This window comes from Corvus moneduloides, chromosome Z (genome assembly GCF_009650955.1).
Source record: "Corvus moneduloides isolate bCorMon1 chromosome Z, bCorMon1.pri, whole genome shotgun sequence".
Classification (NCBI taxonomy): domain Eukaryota; kingdom Metazoa; phylum Chordata; class Aves; order Passeriformes; family Corvidae; genus Corvus; species Corvus moneduloides.
Genome location: NC_045511.1, coordinates 46,739,899 through 46,762,519, shown reverse-complemented (window position 1 = coordinate 46,762,519; position 22,621 = coordinate 46,739,899). Strand labels below are relative to the sequence as shown.

Below are 22,621 nucleotides of genomic sequence, written 5' to 3'. Positions count from 1 at the left end.
TATTGATATTAACATCTTTACTTTTGCTTTTTACTTGGGGAATAGTGGATGGCTCTTGTTTTTATAAAATACAAGGTTGACCTTCCTGAAGTGCTGTCCTGATAATTTCAGGTAGTGATGTTGAGCAGATCTTGGAAATAGCTCCCTCGCAAATAATAAAGCTAGAAAAACCAGAAATTAATTTGAACATAAGCCAGTTTAAAATAGTATAATGAAGTTGCACTTTTAGGCATCTCAGAGGAATGTTTCACCTGGTTCTAAAAGAAATGGATATGTTGTGAAAGTATTACAAGTCTAATAGGAATACTATTAATACTAGGATTATATTGACTTCCACTCCAATGCCAGGAGCTCTGATCTTAGGTGTGGTTATTTACAACAGCTTTTGGGAAATTGGAGGTTTAAGGGTAAGAAGCAAAAAAGATAAACACAGTCCCTGCTTGAGAAAGAAAGATCTGTTCCTTAGATCTGTGAAGGTTGAATTCACCCAAGGTTTTGAGAAGGAATAGTGCTGCTGCTGAATCCCAGTTTTCCTCAGATTGCACAGCAGATCAAGCTGGTGAGGGAACACACAGGAAACGTCCCTTTCCTGGTGACTTGACAGAAGTTAGGGGGTGCTGTTCCTGTAGGCTAGTTGGTGGTGGCGGTTTTTTCTGTGGCAGCCCAGGTGAATGGCTGGTAGCAGTAGAAGGGGTTGGAAGGAGGGAGGGAGATGTGGGCAAGGCGCTGCTGCTTTATGACAGAAGGTGCTGGGATGTTAAATGCTGGTGTGGGCATAGCTCCAGGCTGGTGGTCTCCAGAGCAAAGACAATTCCAGGTGCCTGTCTGTAAAATCGTGAACATGCGCTTCGGATGGATGTAGAAAGAAAATTGTGTGTTTCCTTTATATTATCATGTCTAATTATATACTACAAATTAGGTCTCTAAAATCAGTTTTATGAAGTAAGCATATGGAAATCAGGACTGCTGATGCTTTATTTTTACAGTAATAAAAAAACCCTTTTTCTTACTCTGGAGGTTTAGAAACCATCAGATCCACGACAGAAATTAGTTCTAATAGATTTCTTTTTTCTTGTGTTGTATTCCAGGATTGATTCTTGAAAATTTGGATTACATAATTATTCCTGCAAAGTTTATTAATGATTAGAAGGTTCCTGTGCCTTACTGTTAAAAAATCTTTCCACTGTGTACATGCTTTGTTTTTAGGAGTAGCTCACTTTGTGACTTTTATCGCAGTCTTCAGGACTTCATTCCAAAAGAACAGGGAAGTTTGCAAGAAGAGAGATCAGAACGGGCATTTCTGTTTGTTTGTCTTTGACAGTAAGCAGTAATTCTCTGAGGGTTTCTACATGGCCAAAGTTCAGAATATTGCTCTTGTCTAGAGCCTCCTAGGGAGGGCAGTCAAAATCTCAGCATGCAGATGTGGAGACTAACGGTTCAGCGGAGATGTGCTCCTTCTTTTTCTAGCTATCATCCCCTTATTAAAATGAGGGGAGTTTTGGGGAGGGCACTTTTGGCAGTGCACTCTGTGCTTTCTTCTTTTCACTAGAAGACCAAGCTTCCCTTCAGTCTTGCATTTTTGTATCATACTGTAATAACTTCTTATGCTTTTGGTAATAGCACTGCTCTTATCTGGTCGCTTGACTACTGAAACTTTAGCATTATTTGTATTTCATTTTTGCTTTTTCTGTTGGACGATAGAAAGTGCAAAATGTAAATGATGATGATAGCAGCAGGTTGGAAATTGGATGACTAAATGTGAAGAAGGAAACACCTACACTCCTGTAATATCTCCTTTCAGTAAAACGCATTGGCTCCCTGTTTTTTAATCCTTGGTGGGTGCAGTGCTTGTTAATTGGCAGCCTCCCAGCAGCAGAGCTCCTGCTCCCTCTTTCGGTCTCTTTGAAGAAGTAACTGAACTGTGGTAGGCTACGGCACTGAAGTTTCTGGTTTCAAAGTGCTCCTGCATCTCTAGTTAAAGAGGCGATTGCTAACTTGATGGGTTGGAATCTGTCCAGGTTAAAAAAAAAAAACAAGACCAAGAAAGCACAACATTTTACTTTTAAAGAAACATGCTATTGCAGCATTTTTTTCATGCATTCTAATAAATCTTTCTTTCCAGGGAATATTGGTTTTTAAACATTTAAATTAGAATACTTTTTATAATGATGAATTCCACCAGTCTAAAGTAACTCTATTGTACTTGATAGAACTCTTCACTAAGTTTGACTCTGGGACTGAAAACCAGTTTAAAAGCTACATTTTAAATGGGAATATGTTTTTGCAGAATCTTGGGGTTTGTTCTTGATTGCATCAGTGGTTGAATTTCTAAAGTTCGGTATCAGTCAAAAAGAGAATTCCTGAAATACTTATTAGAAAAATAAATTTTTCTGTACTTCACATTTGTCCCTCCAAAGATTCCTTTATGCACAGCACTTAAATTGATTTTTATTTAAAGCATTTTTTTTAAGATGGTAAACTCAAATTATTTTGAGAACTACTGCTGCCTTACAGTCTTTTTTCCAGTGGATGGGAGACAGAACAGTTGATGCTTTGCAAACTTAGTGTCTGTTTATTTTTATCAAAAACTGTTATAGTAAGTGTACTGGCTGGGCTGGAATTCCTTTTTTTCATAGTAGCCTCTAAGCTGCTGTGTTTTGAGCCTGGTACTGAAAGAGTGTTGGCAACCACCAGTCTTTCAGCTATTGCGGAGCAGTGCCAGTCAAGGCTGGCTCTTTTTGCCTCCTCTGCACTCCTTTTCCCATGGCAGATATATCAGGGGACACAGTCAGGACAGCTGACCCAGGCTAACCTCAGGACTGACTGGAGGGACACTCCACACCATCTGACATCATTTTCAGCAATAAAAGCTTTTGGGAAAAGAGGGAGAAAGGGGGAAGTGTTTGTCACTCTGGCATTTGTCTTCCTGAGTAACCCTTACACCTGCTGAGACCCTGCTTTCTGGGAAGTGGCTATACATGTGCTTGGCTGATGGGATGTAGTAAATTAATTCCCAGTTTGCTTTGCTGGGTGCCCAGAACTTTGGCTTCACCTGTCAAACTGTCTCTGTCTCGCTCTGTGAGTCTTCTCTCCATCTCTATTTTCTTGCCTCAGCTGCTGTTTGGAGTCAACCCAACAGCAGTGTTACAGAACCTTCTAGAAAATTTAGAATTTCATGGTTTAGAGCACTTCTTAGATGAAGTCTCACAATACGCTGTGATAGTTTTAGGTGCCATGTTTGTATTTAGTCATAGATGTAATATATCTGATGGCTAATGATAGCTTCACTTCAGAGGTTTGTAGCCTTTGAAATGTTATGTGAAACTAAAGTTCACTGATACTTAAGTGGTGAGATCTTGATCTACTGAGTAAGAAAACAAATAAATGGTCTGTCAGCCTAATCAAAATGCACTTAAGGAAACTGAAGATTAAGGTCTGTCAGGATAGACTGTATTCTTCTGTGGGTTTATTGTAGCTGTGATACAAACAAATAATGTCCTTTAGGTACCATAATTTTAGCTCAAGTCTTCCAGAGACTGGCTCAATACCGTTTCTTACTCGGAGGGAATGGCATGTCACGTGCAAACTGACCCTCAAACGGAAACATATTTTTAGCTGAATGCTTCAACTTACTGCTGCCTTCTGCTTGTTTGAAGGGCCCCTGTCTTCTGTAACTCACACTAAATAGTTTGGCTTTATCTTGCATAGGCTTTGGCCACTGTTACCTTTCCTTCCCTTTTAGTAAATGCTTTGCTTAGGTGCATAACTAATACGTGTTTCGGTTTTGTTTGTGTGCTCACTGCAAGAAGACCTCATTCTGTTTCCTTTTAGAAAGAAGTTGAAATCTTAAAAAGTGCTTTTTTTTTCTCGTTTTGAGGAGGGTGTTCTTTTACAAGCCTTACCAGAAATGATATGTTTTTAGATTAAAACGTATTTTTTGAAGTGCTAGTGAAATTGGAAAAGGGACAAAAGACCCTCTTTTAACTAGTTGCTTGTTCTTAAGATCCTTACCATATCAGTATTTTGCTGTTTTTCCTCTCATAGTGCAGCTTCTTGACAGAATTTCAAGTTTACCTACCTAAAGTGCAACTCGTAGCAATTTAAGGAAGATGTATTCCAGTTTCTTGCAAGTCACATTCAAAGCCAGTTCAGCACTTTTAAAAGAGAGTGAATCCAGAGCTTTGTACTCAAGTAATCTAAATTACACAGTGGAAGCACACTGCTTGGCCATATTCATCCACCATCCTCCCCCATAGGAGCAGTGGCATTTGTTTGACCCTGCTTGAGAGCTTGCTGAAGTGGCAGAAAAACATGCATTTATTTATCTAACAGAAGGTTAGCTTTGTGTTGCATTGGTGAACTGTGTTGATTAGGAGTCCCAGTGCCAGCCCACTGAGAGAGAGGGAAGAAAATTGTACTTTTTGACAGCTGGATGCTTCACTAGCTTGATGTACTAGGAAATGGAACCGAAAGGAACACTGAAACATATTTTATTTGTTGGTCTGAATCCCCAGGACCCATGGATAACAGACTGAAAACCAATATGTTACACGACAGACTTAAAACTTAGTTCTATCAAAGTCTAAATTTAGATTTGTATTAATGATTCTTTTTTCTTATGTGGCAGTACCAAAAAAAAATGTATAAAATGACATTGACTTTGTTCAAATCATTGATACATCTGAGCTTTCTGATCCTGAGTTTCTTGAGCAAAAATACAAATTTTCCTCCAACATAACTTTCTTTAATGGCTACATTTGAAGTATTTATCTGGATGTATAATGGACTTCCATTTCAGAGAATTCAACTTTGCATTTGGTGACATACTGTAGTGCTTTGATTTACAGGAACAATTACAAGCTCTAGTTCAGTGAGAAGAGCTTATGCTTACTTTTATCTGGATGTACTGACTGAATCAGCCTATGTTAAAGCTATGATTTTTTAATATATTATAAGATTTTAATAATGTATGTAAACTCCTGTGCTTAGCAAAAGGAGAGAACCCTTGCAGCCAGAGGAATGCATGGATAATCTGAATGTGAAAAAGTAGTGGTAAAAGTTTATCAATCCTTCCCTGCAAGAGAAATCATGAAATATAAATAACGAAAACGCTCTGTCTGTAAAAAAAGAGCTCTTAGGATAAGTTTTCTGTGGTCATCACTTGAAGCTCTTTTACATATCTTAAGGACTTTCTGGCTTAAGGACACGTAAGTAACCTCTTTCTTCACAGGAAAGTTGCAGCTCTTGATTTAAGCATGAAGTCTTTTGGTTTTGGAAAGGGTCGGTTTTCTTTAGTTGTCAAATGAGAAGAGTTTTTCCAGATGTGTTTTGTTCAGCTTGCAGTAGTTACACAGCAGTTCATGAAATATTTATTACTTTTTGCTCTGTCTTAAGCGCCTGCAGAAAGTGGCTGAGTAGGGTTAATGGTGGAAGTGAACAGCAGGTGGTACCATTTCATAGCTGCAGTTGGACTGATGCACAGCAAACTGCTGGAGCTGAACTGGCCACTCTAGCAGGTTTTTCCCAGGGGACATAAGCTGTGATCATATCCTTTTAATTTGAGTGTATTTCATTTTTAATTCTATTTCTGATTCTCACAGCCCATTTTTGTTTCAAGAAAGTAAAGAGTTGGATTTGCAATACTAAACTATTACATAAAATGAGAAGTATGAGTGCTTTGCAATAAAATAGTAAAACCAACTTCACAGAAAATTCTATTTCACATTATCAGGTTTCTTTCATAAACTGAAAGACAGTAATTTCCTGTAACTCTCCTTTGGTTCCCATTTGATTTTGAGCTTGTATGTTCACAGGATGCTAAAAAACCATTTTGAGACACAACATCAGTGTTGTAGACTCATGTGGTAAAAACAAGCTGTTTTCACTTCCTGTTTTAATGCTTCCTTTATCAACTAAGAATTCTATTTTTTACTGCATGTATTGTGACTAGAGATTTAGCAACTCACTTCTAATACCAAACGTCTAGGAAGCATCTATTGCAGGCAGATTAATGCATTTGAGGACAGGATAAAATTCCCTGCAAAGTTTGCCCTAAAGTTTGCCCTAAAGGGCATGCTGGTCTTCTGTTTTTCTTAGGAGCCAGTGTGAGAAGTTTAGAATGGGAGATCAGAAGTACTGACAGAAAGAGTCAAAATAGATTTTAAATTGACAGCAATGCATTTAAAACTCCAACATTTTAAAATTGCAAATGCTGTTTTCTAGTTGACAGAAGTTTAGTAGCACAGAAAAGATTTTCAAATACTACATGAAAATTTAACATCTAAAGGGAGTAATAGGGCATGATTTCACTAATGTACTTCATTTTTAATCTATTTGTATATTATCTGTGAATTCAGAAGACAATCAAAGCGACCCACTGACAGCATACAAAACACTAGTAGCATGAAACTTGCGGTTCACGCTGTCATTTCTACTATGATAATAACTATATGCTACACTCCAAAAGGCCAGTGATGGGGATCAGTATTTCTGGGATGAATCCTTCCATCTAGCAACTATCAGCTGAGTTCTGTTCAACTGCAGCGCTGTCTTGGTTGTAGCATGTTTCCCTTTGCAGCAGGCCTGGATAGCTGTGTGTTAGTAGCATAGCAGCTCTCTTCTGGATGAAGGGTTTCTGCACTAGTATCATTTCAAAGTGAGTGTTCTAGTTTGTTTAAGTACTTAAAACGCAGATTCATTTTTACTGAAAATGAAAGTGAATGGTGATTTTTTTTCCCATGATGTCACCTAGGGAATCTGGGAATTACCAGGCAGGAATTCTAGGTCTTCTCTTACTGATTAATTCACATTGTGGCATTTTTGAAATTGTGATTTTTTTTGGGCAGTGTCCTTCAAGACCTTAGATTAGTCTTTAAAACGCATTCAATTTTTTTGTGCTTTCCAGAGGCTGATGCAACATGAAATGCAAGTTTTTGACTCTGGGAGTGAACAGACAAATGTTCTCTTATGAGAATGTTTAGATTATAATAAAAAAAACAGTTATGAAATTTTTTTTTGTCTACAAATACAGATACTCTTTCTTTTTCCTCTTTGTGGATCTGACTATGGCACACTAGCTTTTCAGCAGGCTGAAGTTGCTTTTGTTACGTGTGTAGCATCATTTAAAAGTACTTTTGACTGAACTGTAGAGGAAGTGGAGAATTGTAGGTGTTTTGCTCCATGTCAGTTAGATCCAAAGACTTGTCTTGCAGAGAAAGTTGCGTACTTTAGGCCAAGTAGAAATTCTTAGGCTAATAAAACCTTTCTAGTTTAAAGTTTGCATATATACAGACTATATTTAGAATTAGAAGGTAATATGCTGCTAAGTTATACCAGAGCTTGTAGGCCATATTGCATAGTGATGTTACTTAGAGTTTCAGCTTTATAACTATTAATTCTTATTTATTCTGGTGCAATTTTCCCTAATATCCGTGAGGATTTTTTAGATTAATGGCTGTATAACTTAGAAAACATGGAGAGGATTTAAGAACAGCCAGCTGCTGTTTAACTGTGGCATTCATTAGGTTTTTACTTTCAGACACCGAGCAGTAAACAACCGAGGTTTTGCCATGCAAAAGCAAGTTTGAGCCCTGCAAAGCTGTACTTAACTGTTGACAGTGTGTGGTTCACACTTCTATGTGCTACATGTTCAGGTATTGTGACACATTTGAAACAAATTACACTGAATCACTGACAGAAATGTTTGATAGCTACAATGTACTTAAAACTGCGAATTGTTTGTCCTTGAACATGTTGCGAAGTATCTTGAAACAGTTCTGCTTGGGAACAGACGGTATTACCAGGCAGGAATCCAGAGAGGAATAAAAAAATATGTTAACTCTGGCCATTTTCCCAGGGGAGCAGTCCTTTTCTTCTTTTTTTCTTGTGAGCATAGAAGACAAGTCTGTGGTGATACAAACTGTGTTTCCAACTAATTAAAAGAAAATCTGATGCTTTGTGTTTTGTCACTGCAGCAGTAAGTAAGTTAAGTTTGCTTGTGATTTTATTTGTTTAATTTTTTGTTAATCAGAGAGATAACAAACTAAGGTTGAGAACTGCGAAACACATGCACACTGTATTAAGGCTGTGGATAGTGTTGAACTAACAGATCTTGATCTCATTAGAGAATTATGGTTTATAATGATTGTTTCAACAAAACAAGTTAGTTGAGTGTTGTTTAATCTTTTCCAGGATCAAACATGAATCGCTGTGGATTCAGAGGCTCTTCATATTTAGGGATGCCATTCAATCCCTCCAAGGTCAGTTAAGAATGTATATGTGAAATGTTTTAAATTAGGCAATAAATGATCTTGTGTCTTTTTTATAATATTAACTGCATGTTACAGAATGTCTGGAAGGCAGGGAATTTTGTACTGTTAATAGTGAAATGTTTGCAGAACTTTTAAGAAATGTGCCTGAGAAACATACGAAAATGATACCTAGAACTTCAGTTCTCACAGCAGTGAAGAAATTGACATACAAATTGTGGCTTATCTCAGTGCAGTTTCCTCCTTTTCTGGTCTTTTACTAATGAATGAAGACTTCTCTAGCTGAGGAGCTGTCATGAGGTAGAGAAGGGCAGAATAGCCCTAATTAAGTGGTGCAGAATGTGCTGTTCTTTGGTATCATAGAATGGTTCAGGCTGGAAGGGGCCCTTAAGATCATCTAGCTCCTATCCCCTTGCCACTGGCAGGGACACCTTCTACTAGACCAGATTGCTCAGGACCTCATCCAGCTTGGCCTTGGACAATTCCAGGGGTGTGGATTACACAGCTCTGGACAATCTAATCCAATGTCTTGCCATCCTCACAGTAAAGAGTTTCTTTCTAATACATAATCTATACCTGCCCTCTTTCAGTTTGAAGCCATTCCCCCTTGTCCTGTCAGTACATGCTCTTGTCAAAAGTCTCTCTCCATCTTTCTTGTAGGGTCCCTTCAGGAACTGGAAGGCCACAAAGGTCACCTCAAAGCCTTCTCTTTTCCAGGCTGACAAATCTCAACTCTTGTAGCCTTTTCTTATAGGAGAGGTGCTCCAGCCCTCTGGTGAACTTAGTGGCCTCCTCTGGATGTGTTCCAACAAGTTCCCATCCTTCCTGTGCTGAGGACCCCAGGGCGGACACAGCATTCCATATGGGGTCTCAGCAGGGAGGAGCAGAGGGGCAGAATCCCCTCCCTCCCCTGCTGCCCACGCTGCTTTGGATGCAGCCCAGGACATGTTTGGCTTTCTGGGCAGAGTGCACATGGCTGGGTCACATCCAGCCTCTCATCCACCAACACCTCCCTGGTCCTTTGCTCTCAATGGCTTCTCTTCTTCTCACACTCTGGGGTTGTCCTATGCCAGGTGTAGCACCTTGCACTTGGTCTTGCTAAATCTCATGAGGTTCCCACGACCCACTTCCAGAGCTTGTCCAGGTCCTTTGAGAAGGGTGAATCCCATCTGATGCCAATGTGTCTGGTGCCATGTAGGCCATCCCATTGTCAAAAAAACACCTAAAATCTTGGCAGTGACATGAGCCAGGGAGCCATGTATTAATAGGCTGGGCCTGACTGTTTCTTCCAAAGTCAGTGCTGCAAGTGCAACTGGTATTTCTCTTCCTGTGTTGAATCATGTGTATTTGATTGTACCTGGTAGCCCCAGAGACTTAGGCAAGGCTCTGTTCATCCCTGTTTGTCATGACTGTAAGAGAGGATGCTTTGAAGCCCAATGAACTGAGGTTCAAGAGAGTTAAACTTTCATATGAAAAGAAAGTGCCTTTAATAAAAGACAGGAAGGAGGTTAGCAGAGGCTAGTTTAGTGCTCTCATGGATTTTTCATCCAATTTTCAGTGAGATTTGATTCTTCACTCTCAAACACAGGACGGAGCTACTGTACTTTCGCAGTCCTTCCTGCACACTGGACTCTACATTTCTTTTCCAGCTGTATCCCACCTTTAGCAGCTCTACAGTGTAGTACATTGTATCAGTGCATACTTTTGGAAACCTTTTTCACATCCTCCCCAGTGTATGATGCTAGAAGGGTTTATTCTGGATATAGTTCTGAGATCTTGTAAAGGGCCATGAAAACAGAAAGTGTGTAATATTGGCAAAGCATTGTTTTCCCCTCCCAACACTTGGTGGTGTTTTAATTCTCAACTTCCTATAGTATATGCTTCATACTGAAATACTATCTTTACTGGAAATACGTTGCAATCCATTAGTGTCTTAGAATGTGTTGGCCAATATACAGTTGGGATAAAGGGGTGGAATTGTGTAACCTGTGGAAATTAGCTACAAGGTCACTATCTCTAGAAAGTTGTTTGCATGTGGATGTGGTTTTTATTTAAGCATTGCAGTGCTTTTTTCATTGTATCTGCATTTGAAGGATTGCATCCGCTTGATTTATTGGCCAAGAAAGGTTTAAAGCATTTCCAGTACTGTTGCCTGAAATGTTCTGAAATAACTCAGAAAAAAAGGCTTGGAAATTCACTGCTATGACTCTGAGGTTTGTTTACAGTCACATCATTTTTCTTTATTCATTATTTAAAAACATTCTGTTAAATCTGCCTTGAAAAATATTTTTTGAAAAGCCTGTAAGTATTTTGGATTTGCATTGACATTTGTTGTTTATTACATGCTGCTAGAGTGATTTCATTCTTGAACTCTGAGTCAGTGGTATCAGAGATAGCCAAATCTATTTGGTCAGTAGGGACCTTTCAAAACAGTAGAAAAGAGTAAGGGTTATGTTGGAATATCCAACTTTACTAAAGGATAGGTTGTTTGGGTTTGGTTTGGGAGTTGAGGTGTTACGGCTGTTGCATTTGTGGTGTTTGATGGTAATGTCTTTTCAGCTTTTTTGGGACAGAAGCAAAAGTAAAATTAAAGCATATCCACTTCAGCAACTCAGAACACAGCCCTCACAAACTGTAACAGTCTTAAGTGTGAATGAGGGCTACGAGTGACTCCTCTGTCATCACATTTAAAACATGATTAATTTTAGAATTAGAAAATAATTATATACTGAAGTGGCTCCAGATTTTGCACTCTCTCTGATTTGGTGTTATTGAAGTTTAAACTAGCTTTTTAATTTAGGGGTGAACAGTCTCCTCAAAGTTTCAGATGGGCATAAGTCTTTTCAGTCTGTTTAAAGTGTTGTGAATCAGTTTTAGAGCTAAATTGAAAGCCAATAGCTGCAAGTAAGCTGCATGTAAGATTGTGGTAATTAACATAGCTTTCACTTGGGGAAAAAATATTTCTTTTGTATTCCTCACACAACATTGTAAGGCTGCAACACTCATACTGGTGAGAGATGAATAGTTAAAAATATTTTGCAGAGTGAATCACAGAGAAGATAACAGTAAGTAGAATACAAAAGTAAATTTAAGATTAAAATAAATACTATAAAGACCCTGGTAAGCCTGGGCTAAAATATCTCTGTATTATGTATTTTTTTTATTTTAAGCAGACATCTCTATAATATATTTTGAGGGGACCTGTACAACATGATCTACGAAAAAGTGTCTCTGCCCATGGCAGGGGAGTTACAGCTAGATGACCTTAAGGTCCCTTACAACCCAGGCCATTCTGTGGTTCTATGAAGTGAGAAATGGCAAGATCTTGCAGAACAGTTTTGAAACAAGTAAAGAGATCACAAAAGCAGAGATATCTTGAATTAGCGACTAGACACTGCGTTTGGCAACGTACCGTAAATTTTACTCAAATTAGCTAAATCAGCTAAAATCGTGTGCTTTAAATGAACTCAAATCATCATAATGTGAAAAACACACCTCTAAGGCTTAGGCTACCCAGCTCCAAGTGAAGACCCCTACCCACTGAACATCTGCAATAAACATAAATTACATTGTACCTTTACATCAAAGTATGCAAAAAATTGTCCAACAGCTATTAAGTAGGCATGTATTTAGAAATCAGATAACTGCATACTTACATATTCTGAAAGTATAATCAATGCTTCTTGGCTGTAACCAGGTGTGTTTGCATTGTGTACTTAGCACCCAGCACACACCTCTGTGCAAACATGTCAAATCTAATAAACTCCATGTGTGGATTGGCACCCTGGGCGAAAGAATCCTGTCTTGGGGCAACAGTGCCAGGTGTGAGAAGAAAGTTTCTTGAAAGTGGGACTGCGCCAGTGCAAGTGTATGTTCAGTAGCATTCTTTATTAGTGTTTGACGAGATCTTGCCCATGCTTCTACAGTAGAGAGAGTTTCTTAGCTCTCTCTTCAGTGGACAGTGGGAATTCTTGGTGGCTGTGAGTTACATTTTAATAGCTGTTCTAAATTATATAGTGGGGAACACTGTCACATCGATGAGCCAAGTGTTTGAAAGCTTCCCCTCACCTTACATCTTTAAGTGTTAATTCTTTTAAAGAAGGCTGAGATTGTGGAGAACATGATGGTAATGCCAATAGAGTAGAACTCTTTACTCCATCTCTGAGATTCAAGTAAATCTGTTTCCTGTGGGACCTACAGAGTAGTTACCACAAAAGCAAAGTGCATAGAGAAGAGGCCCTGGCCATACTTCCTTTATTGTCTTTTCAGAGTATGTCTGCACCAGTGCATTAGCTCAGGTCAGTCAGAGAATTTGTAAATTCCTTACAAAAGGAATTTAATGTGCCCTATATGTCTGTTTAACGTGCAGGGTAGGAGGCAGTGATGGGGGCACTGGCAGCACAGGGGTGGGAGTGGGAGCTGTTGAGATTTGTGTCCCCTTCTCAAGAGAGGGTCCAGGACCAGGAATAAGGGAGAGGAGGTGCAGGTCTCAGCACTCCCTCTCCTCTTCTCCTTCTCTGTTACATAGCTTTTTCAGTGCTGCTGAAGCCATTTCACCTTGTTTTCTGCCTCCCTTTCCCAACCATCTTTGATTCCCTTGTGCGAGAGCAGTCTGTTGCTGTCTGGTGGCTAGTAACAATTTTTCTCCCAGTTTCTTACTAGAAGCAAAACCTTTTGGCTTTGGAAATAATAACTTGCCTGAAAAATGCCAGTTACACATAACATAATACTAAATTTTGGTTTTATGCTGCTTTTTTCTTGTGTTTTTAGGATGAATTGCAAAATAAGAATTACAGCTGATTAGACAATAATGCTAGTAAAATATCATTTGAAAATCTTTCTCTACTACTCAGCATTGAAATAGCTTTTATTCTGTTGAAATAGTTACCTTGCAGTTGCTCCCAACTGAACCATCCCAAGTATCCAAAGTCATCTTGTTACATGTGGTCTCTGTTTTCATGAAGTGGTCCAGTCCAGGATGGGCCTATAAAATACCATAAGGAAAAATAATAATTTTAGCACAGCTGTATCAATCCCCTGCTCATTTCTGTTATTTGTATTGTGGGACTAGTCAGCATTTAGCTATCATTTTAGGTTCTCAGTTGATATTCAGTGATCTTTGTGAGTTCCTTCCAACTCAGGATATTTTATGTTTTTGTGATTATTTGGTGTATAAGTACTTTGTTTTAACTCTGATTATTATTTTAAAATAGATGAAAGTAGATAAGTGGCTAATTTGGTATTGCTTCAGTTGACAGAGAGATTATTAATAATCTCTCACACTGCTTTCTCCTTGTAGATCATTGTGTTGTAAAATCTTTGCTGGAGGAAGGGGCCCTCCAGAGATTTGACTGTTTTAAGAGTGCTTACCCAGCTGCCAGGAAGCTAATGCCCAGTGGTGTGTCAGGACAAACTTAGGCACAGTTGAAGACATCCCATCTTTTTGCTTAACTGTTGCACAAATACAGCTCTTGGCAAAGCTTTTTTCCAAAGCTTCCTGCTGACCAAGAATTTAGAAGGTTAGCAGAGTTATGCAGTAGCTCAGTTTGACGAGGAAAGCTGAGCAGGATGCCTTCAGTTTAACCGTAATGAGTGAAGGGAAAAGTCATTTGTTTGCCTCTTGACTAAAAAAAAAAAAAAAAAAAAAAATTTGCTGTAGTATAAGATCTTGTGATGTTTCAGTATTTCTATTTTTTCCCTCTTTTTTTAGGGTCCAGGTATATCTCATCCCTATGATAGTGGACACATAGCAATGACTTACACAGGACTATCATGTCTGGTTATTCTTGGGGATGATTTAAGTCGAGTAAATAAAGATGCCATACTGGCAGGACTGAGAGCTCTCCAGCTGGAGGATGGAAGGTAAAAGATACTTTATATTCTGCAGCTTTCACAACCCACATGTGGAATGAAACATAAGAAACATGTTATTTTAAAAAGTAGCTATAATCTTTTTGTTCTATAAGCAAATAGTTTGGTTGGCAACTGTATCAGTCATAGAACATATGCCAATATGTATGCTGGCTTCTTGCAAGTTGTTAAGTCATCAGAGGATACTGACTGACTGGTTCTTTGAACCAAAAGCAGGCTTGCCAAGCAGGAGAAACAATTTAAGGTTTATTTATTGTCACAGGTAATTCAACCTTTTACCTATTTTTGTATATCTTAGAATCATCTAGGTTGAAAAAGACCCTAAGATCATGAAGTCCAGCTATTAACCCAGCACTGCCAAATCCAGCACTAAACCATGTCCCTAAACACCACATCTGCATGTCTTTTAAATACCTCCAGCCATGGTGACTCCACCATTTCCCTGGGCAGCCACTTCCAGTGCTAGACAACCCTTCTGATGAAGAAATTTTTCCTTATACCTAGTCTAAACCTCCCCTGGTGCAACTTGAGGCCACTTCCTCTGTCCCACTTGGGAGAGGAGACCAACCCTTCCCACAGCCTCCTTTCAAGTAGTTGTAGAGAGTGATAAGGTGTTCTCTCAGTGTTCTTTTCTCCAGGCTGAACACTCAAAGGTGCCTCAGCTGCTCCTCATCAGACTTGTGCTTCAGACCCTTTCCCAGCTCCACTGCCCTTCCCTGGACATGCTCCAGCACCTCAGTGTCTTCTTTGTTGTAAGGGGCCCAAACTGAACACAGCACTCGAGGTGTGGCTTCACCAGTGCCTGATACAGGCGGATGGTCACTGCCCTGGTCCTGGTGGCCACTTTCTGATACAAGCATCCAAATCAGGACATCCTTCATCATCTTAGGAGTATCTGAGATTGTGCCAAAAGAGCCCAGGTGCAATAATTGTAAAATGTTCATAGAGTTTGGTGAGATTGTGACAATAAGAAATGAAACGCTCATTTACCATTTGTATTAGAAATGGTAGTATTAGCAATTACTTTTATACATACCTGAGAAACTGGTCCTGAAGTTGCAGTAAGGAAGGAAAGCCTTGTGAGCTATTAGGATTTCTAGAAAGTCAAAGAATTCTGCCCAAAAGAGTAAATGGTAAAATGCTGAGTCATATATCTGTATCTACACTAATAGGAGAAAGACCGTAAGCATAAACATCTTGGAATAAATAAACACCAGTGTCATTACATTGCTGGAAATAGTTACCCAGGCCCCTAAATGTTAATAGTTCTATTCATTTTCCTTGGCTTAGAATCACATCTTCTATGAAGAAAATCTAGTGTAGCTTTGGGTTATATTTATGAGACTACTGGAAACTAATCTTCAAAGAAAACACTGCGCAATTCCTTGAACTGCATTTCATATTTTCTGGTGTAACAGCCGAAACAGTGTCTAAAGACAGAAATGTTTCTTTCAGTTTCTGTGCAGTGCTGGAAGGAAGTGAGAATGATATGAGGTTTGTGTACTGTGCTTCCTGCATCTGCTACATGCTTGATAACTGGTCAGGCATGGATATGAAGAAAGCGATAGACTACATCAGAAGAAGTATGGTGAGTGTTCACAAAATGTTATTTCTTTCTATGCTTTAAGGCTTATAGCTTTTCTTCTTAACTATGGCTAAAATAATCTCTGTCCAAACTGAAGTATTCTGGTAATTTCTTTATTTTTCCTTCCTGCTCTAGCAAGTTGAGAATTACAAAGTACATTGTTTTTTTGCATATGTATTTTCATGAAATGTGTGTGCTAGCAAGATAATTTTATTTGCTGTGTTTGCTCACTGCAAATTAAATTTAAAATCCTCTTTATTTTAAATAATTAAAAAATCAAAAGCAAGTTTTTGGAAACTGAGGTGTGATGTTTGCATAACTTAGAGAAGGTGCGTAAAGCACTGTTTCAGTAAAATCCTCATGTTTCATTGAGCTGTAGTTCTGCTTTTTAAAAGATGTACTGATTCAAATAAGCTAATTATTGACACCAATTCATGCTTAAGTGTTTCCAGTCATGCACTCCATTATTTATTTATTAGATAACTTGGAGTGAAGAAAAATATTCATGAGTATGTACACATCTTTTTTTCTGTGTCTGTGCAAGTTGTCTTCATATTTGGTTGGAGTAAAGGAGCTTTCCATTTTTTTAATGTTGTTTCATTAGTTTGAGTTACATTTTCCAACATTGAAATACAATTTTTTAAAGAAGCTGAGCAAGCTTGAAAATTGCAGTTCCCTGAGTGTCAGTAAACATAGGGTAAAGAAGACCCAAATTTATGATGACACACAACTTCTGTTGTAAATGAGTATTTTCAGTAGTTGCTGCCAGCAGCAAGATTGTAAAATATATGTGAGAAACAAGCTTAAAAAAAGACTTTAAAATCTCCTGCTTCAGACCAAATTGCTTTTTATTTGTTGTTTATTTTTAAAGGAGGTAGTTGGATGCCTTAATATTTCTTACTGTTCACCTCAAGAAGCTTTCTGGCACACTGCCATGGTCCTGGACAGACAAAGGTGATCAAGGCCAGGGCTCAGTCATACAAGGATATGGACCTGCAGTCTGCTCACACCCTAGTGACACTTTTTATCCCCTTTTCCCCTCTGTTTTCACTTACTTGTTCTCCCCCAGTCTACTTCGATTTTCGCTTTCTTACCATTGGTCCTTTCCCTAGCCATGCCATAGTAAGTCGTGCACACCCCTACATTCCCCAGAGAACAGTCCATAACAAGGGCGTTTTCTGTACAATCCTTGAATCTTCCTCCCCTGCATCCCATAAGAGCCCTTCTCCTGTAGTTGGTAGCTCACCTTACTCAGCACAGGTTCTCAGGATGAGAATATCCCTACTGAATCCTCTCAGTGGGTTTCACCCAAGGACAGTGATTTATCCATTCTCTTTTCACAGTCTGAGGGAGGAGCTTAGGCAGACTGCTTGCTCAAACTGATTAGGTCAGGAGAATTCTTCCTCCTCTGACCCTTTCTGGACCTTTGTGTTTACTGAGATCAGTCTTTAGTCAGATAGCTTTGCAGAGATACAAAAGGAGAATCAAGTATTACAAAAGAATACAAAAGAAAACACAGGAGCAAAATCCTCATTGTAGTTCTGTACATCCCTGTTTGTTAGTTAACCTTGTGAATATCTGAGTGCAGTTTTCATCGCAAAGGAAATGGTGGAACTAGGAAGGGGCAAAGAAAGTTGAGTTGAATGGTGAAAGGTATGAACCAGATTGTGTAAAAGGAGTATTTAATGTACTAGGAGTCTTTGTTCTGGACATGAGATTGTTAAGTAGAGTGTGACAGAGGTGTGTAAGGTAACAAGTAGCACTGAAAAAATAAAGGGAGCAAGAAGCAACTATTTCTTTCTAAGACAGAACTAGAGAGCATCAGGTGAGGCCTTTAATAGCGCAGGCAAGTGGAGATTTTTAAAGTTCAGATCTTTGAAATGATACTGGAGATTTATTGTGTAGTGTGATCTTGAACCAGATTTATACTTTGCTTCTAGATCTTAGCATTAATTGTTGTACCTGCAAATTCCAATCATTATGCCCTTATTGGAAAAATTGATACCACTTAAAAAAAAATGAGTAATTGAAGCCTGAACAGGGCAAGACATCTTGGAAGGCCTCATATTAATATTTCAGTTCGCCAGTAAAGTAGACCTGGAGTCATGGCATGGTCAAAGTTCGGAAGACACTGATCACAAAGATTGTGTCTTTTCCTGGCTAGCTCAGAGAGTAACTTAGATCCTATAAGCAGTGTTCTGCAGGCAGCAGTCATCCTAGCATTTAGAAATGTGCAGCAAAACATGCTGTATTTTTGTCCAGGTTTACTGTGAATTTGTAGGTTAACTATACACTCTGTTCAGTAGAACTTCTTTAAACCACTAGTGTGCTTTGAATTCACTGCAGAGTTGGCATGCACATGTACACTAGTTCTGTCGGTGTTTTCTGGGTTTGCACTCCTTGGTCAGACCAGTATTTCTGTGAATTAACTCAGTTGCAAGGTGTCTGGCAATTCTAGGAAAAGACACAAAACCTTTGCATCTGGCTTGGTCACATTTAGAGCTGCAGATATGTCTGAAGAAGTCTCAGACATTCAGGGACTAGCCCATTGTGAAAATCATTTCACAGCAGTGCTTATTCCTTCCTTTCATTCATCTCTTCACCACTTTCCTTGAGATGTATTTCGGTTCAATTACCTATCACAGGAGCCAAGTATTTCTTAAAGTGTATCTCCTAAATAAATACAATGAATGTGACATGTGACATCCAAGAATGTTAGCTTGATTTCTCCCATTAAGATTTTGTAGATGGTGCTAAAACTAACCTATAAAATGGAACAATACAAAGTAAATTCTATTTGAGATTATTTTGTTACTCCTTGTGTAACTAATTATACAATGAATATAGCTATAGGCTTTATTTTAAATGCTTATTCCTGTTTTGCTACAATGTCTCCACATTCTGGCACTTCTGTTATGGAATTATTATTGTTACTGTGGAACAAAAGAGATTGCACTGCTCAGTACTAAACTGCTTTGACAGAAAGGTGTGGTTTTGATTTGCTGTTGTCTGTCACTCATTTGCACCTAGATGAAGCATGTGGCAGTTAACAGAACTCTTCTCAGTTTTTCAAATTGGCATACATGTGAAGTGCAACTAATCTGGATTGAGAGTAGCATGACTGGTTAAACACAGTAATCTTTGTAATAAGATTGTGGATTTTTTAGCTTATTCTTTGGAATTTGTTGCCTTTAGTGATACAGTATAAGAATTGTGACATACAATTCAATACAGATGAATGAGAGAGTGTATTTGTGTAGTTGGGTGTGTCAAGGACAGCAGAAGATTGGAACATAAACAACGTTTAAAATGTTAAAAGGAATTGAATCTTCATACAGAATAAATAGCCCTGTTGTTGTCATTGGACTAAAATGTGTTTATACAATGCTGATCACAAAAATAGTGCTGGGCCACTTTTATTCTCAGTAAAATACACACGATTTTTATCAGTGTAGGTTGAGTCTTGTCTTTCAAAACTCAGATATATCACTAATCAAAAGGCAACTAGGATGCTGAGATTTTGAATGACTTCCAGAGACTCAATAACACTGCTTTTTACAACAATGCTTGGTTTTCTTAAAGTAGAGAAATTGCAAAAAGCTTTAAAAATATCATCTGCTTTTTCTAGTATAGTCTTCTTCAAATGCAGTTATATTGGTCTGTTGATATATTTAAGCTGGTTGTAAAACTTGTAGACTGTGAAGATTTTGCTCAACTGGGTTTACACGTTTCCTGAGGATAGTATTTAATTATGCAGTTCTCATGTTGCAGTAATCAAGAGCTCCTTTTGCATACGATTTCTTGAGTCTTTTCAAAAGGACAAAGAAATAAAAGTATTCCCTAGTTCTTTAGTGCACACAAGTCCCCAAAGAGCAGCTGCTGTCTGTAAATAAATAGGCATCAGTTAGCCAAGGGTCAGCTACTATCTATAAGAATTTGAAGCTAATTGTACAGCCCAACATAGTAGTGTCTGGGATGCACACTTAACAGCTTTTCTCCAGAGCTAATTACTTTGTCATACATAAAGCAAGCCACCTCCTTTTACAATTGCTGTTTGTAGAGTTAATTAGCTTTGCCAGCATAGCTTTGCTAATCAGCTTGCCTTTTCTTAGCAATTAATGCGTCTGTGGAGTGTGGCAGCACATTTGTATTGCATTCTCAAAAGGCAGTGCAAAAGGAAGAGCTTACACTGTGTGCTTTAACATTCAGAAATTCATAGACATTACTTAAAATTTACTAGTTCAAGCTTGAGAAATCAAGCTGTAGCTTGAAGTGTGTGTATCAGATATTAGTCTTTTTAGTTGCTTCAGCTTGCAGCAACAACTCAAAACTAGGAATACAGTTTTAATGTAGCTTCTGTGTCTACTTCTGCTTACTTTTTTCTTAATGTCAGCTTTAAAAGCAGATACACAAAGTAATCCTTAGGTAATTTCTAAAGACAGGATAGTCCTGTAGCCATTCTTTGGTAAGGACTGTGGGAATCATTAGTGGTTTGTCAAGGTGTCCTGTATCTACTAGCCACTGCTTTAGAGAAAACATGAGAAATTCATAGTCAGCACCTGGAGGATGGGGGGGGAAAGATTTTTGCTGCTTTTTAACTGCCTGATCAGATATTGATCCAATCATTAATTGAGCAGTTGATTTAGAATATGTAAGACCTATGTAATTTAACTTCAAAAGTTATACCTCATTGCTCCTACTAAACCATTTGGTATTTGTTCAGAGATAATTTATTAAGTATTCTATGAACTCTTGTAAAATAAACATTTTCTACTTTATGAATAACTTCCAATATGATCCTTTGTTTCTTTTGAAGTAAAATGATTTAATGGATTTTTAGGGAAGAAAGATTATTGTTCTTACATATACATCTGTTCCTGGATTACTCATGACAGACGTGAACTGTCATATTCTTGGTGCTTTGTCAGACTTGAGTTTCTCCTTATGTTGCACATAACAGAGTGATTTTTCAGCACTGTAACGGTTCTTTTTAACAGTAATATTTTATAGGCAAATTTAAGTTTATTCCAATGTATGTTATAATTTTCTTCTTGCTTCTAGTTCCCTTCTCATTTTTTTAAAAGCCTGATGTACATGCTTCTTACTAAAGTGTTGCTTGGATTTGAGTATTCTACAGCAGTAGTACCTTGCACTTTGCCTTTTTTAATGTTAAACTGCTCTTAGATTAGAGAGAGATTAAATTATCTATTTAATTTTGTTTTGTTTTGATTACACATCCTTTTTTTTTTTTATACCTGCATTACATGCTTTTTTTTTTTTTTTGGCAAAGATATGTTTTTCCACTTTCAGGTTTCTAACACATGTCACAACTAAAATTAATTCCATGAAAGGCATAAAAACTGCCTGCATTGAAACAGGGCTGATTTGTTAACTGTTTTGTGCCAAGAACTTTGGAGGTTCAGAATTTAATGAGATTAAATTGTGGCTATGATCTGATGATAATTTTGTTAGTAAAGTAAGAAATTGTAATGCCTGTCAAAGTGACGTGGTTCTAAAGTAACTGGTTTGTGGGATTTTTTTTCTTCAGTCATATGATAATGGCCTGGCACAGGGAGCTGGACTGGAATCTCATGGTAAGAATGTTAAAAGTGTTCTACACCTTTCAGACCGGTATTGAAAATGCTGTAGAGGTGCAGGGTATGCCATACCTCTCCTTCTTTTCCGATTTTTAAGTAAGTGATATGAGGAGGAGCACATCCAAAACATGCCTCTAAATATCACTTCTTCTTCTTCCTTTAGCTAGCTTAATATCTGAATAGATGGGCTCTTAATATATCACCTCCATTAATCTTACCTCATGAGTGTTTTGTTGAAAGGTGTTGGCTGTAGATCTCAGCTGTTGCTGACAGAGCAAACTTTTTCCACACGTGTCATTGTTACTCTGACGGTTTTGTCTGCAAGAGATTTTGTGCAATGCAACTGATTATTTCCAATTTCAACAGCTTTGGTAAAACCTAGAAAGATTTCCTGTGATAGATACAGCATCTGTTGTGGGCTCAAATCTTGAAGCAACAATTAATTTTTGTAAAAAGTTGGTAGATCTGAAGACAGGAATCCCTAAGAGACTTAAAATACTAAGAAGGTATTTTTCAGCAAAATGTTTCTATGTGACGAAGCAGCAGTTTGCTTGTGACAGAGGAACTATTGACTTTCATGTGACTGATACTAAATCTAGTGCTGTGGTCTATTTGACAAGATGGCGATTGGTCAAAAGTTGGATTCAATGATCTTGGATGTCTTTTCCAACCTAAATGATTCTATGATTCTACAAAATATTTACTATCTTTATCCTTAGTATTGAGCTTTAATAGGATTTTGTGTGTTTCCTTCCTGCTGGATCAATAAAGCTGAAAAATTTAAATTACACCCCTTGGTATTAAAACAATTGGTTAACTAACTTTCTGTAGAGTGTTAGTGATAACAGATAGCAGTACTCCAGCAGCCTTTTTGTACTGCATTTCAGCATCAGAATGAAAATAACCTTACAGCTCCAGAGGTCTTCCAGCACCAGGGTATTGTAAGGAATTCTGGGGCCAAAGTCATGTGTTAGCAGCTTGCTTATGGTCTTTCCCAGCCTCTAATTTTATCATATCAAAGTATTAGTATTAGACTCAAAATAAATTTTGATGGGCTTTAAAAAGTGATGGCCGGCCTACACAAAGAACATGAGTTTATGTTCTAATATACCATGCAGTTTCCTTGACAGCAAAAAATTCCTTGGAAGCACAGTTTGTATATATTACGACCATGAGAGTCCAGGAGTCTTTTCACTGTTAACTCTGATTTTTTTTTTAAGTTTTATTTTTAATTTTTTTTCTCCTTCTGCTCACCAGACACTTCTGTCTGTTTATATCCTCTGAGGGATGGTGTCTGAGAC

At 38.1% G+C, this 22,621-nt stretch overlaps 1 protein-coding gene and 1 long non-coding RNA gene across 2 annotated transcripts in view; one reads left to right on the top strand and one right to left on the bottom strand.

Annotated features, from left to right (window-relative positions):
- Positions 1 to 22,621, top strand: part of PGGT1B (protein geranylgeranyltransferase type I subunit beta) — a 35,995-nt gene that overhangs the window by 5,766 nt on the left and 7,608 nt on the right. The window contains 4 exon segments of the mRNA XM_032095642.1: positions 8,191 to 8,258; positions 13,978 to 14,129; positions 15,594 to 15,726; positions 21,272 to 21,317. Of these exon segments, the coding sequence (XP_031951533.1) occupies positions 8,191 to 8,258; positions 13,978 to 14,129; positions 15,594 to 15,726; positions 21,272 to 21,317 (399 nt within the window).
- Positions 1,767 to 13,726, bottom strand: LOC116437664. Its single transcript, XR_004237407.1, has 3 exons — positions 13,638 to 13,726; positions 13,156 to 13,251; positions 1,767 to 2,010 (listed from the first exon to the last, which is right to left on the bottom strand). It is a non-coding gene; the product is annotated as an uncharacterized LOC116437664 (long non-coding RNA).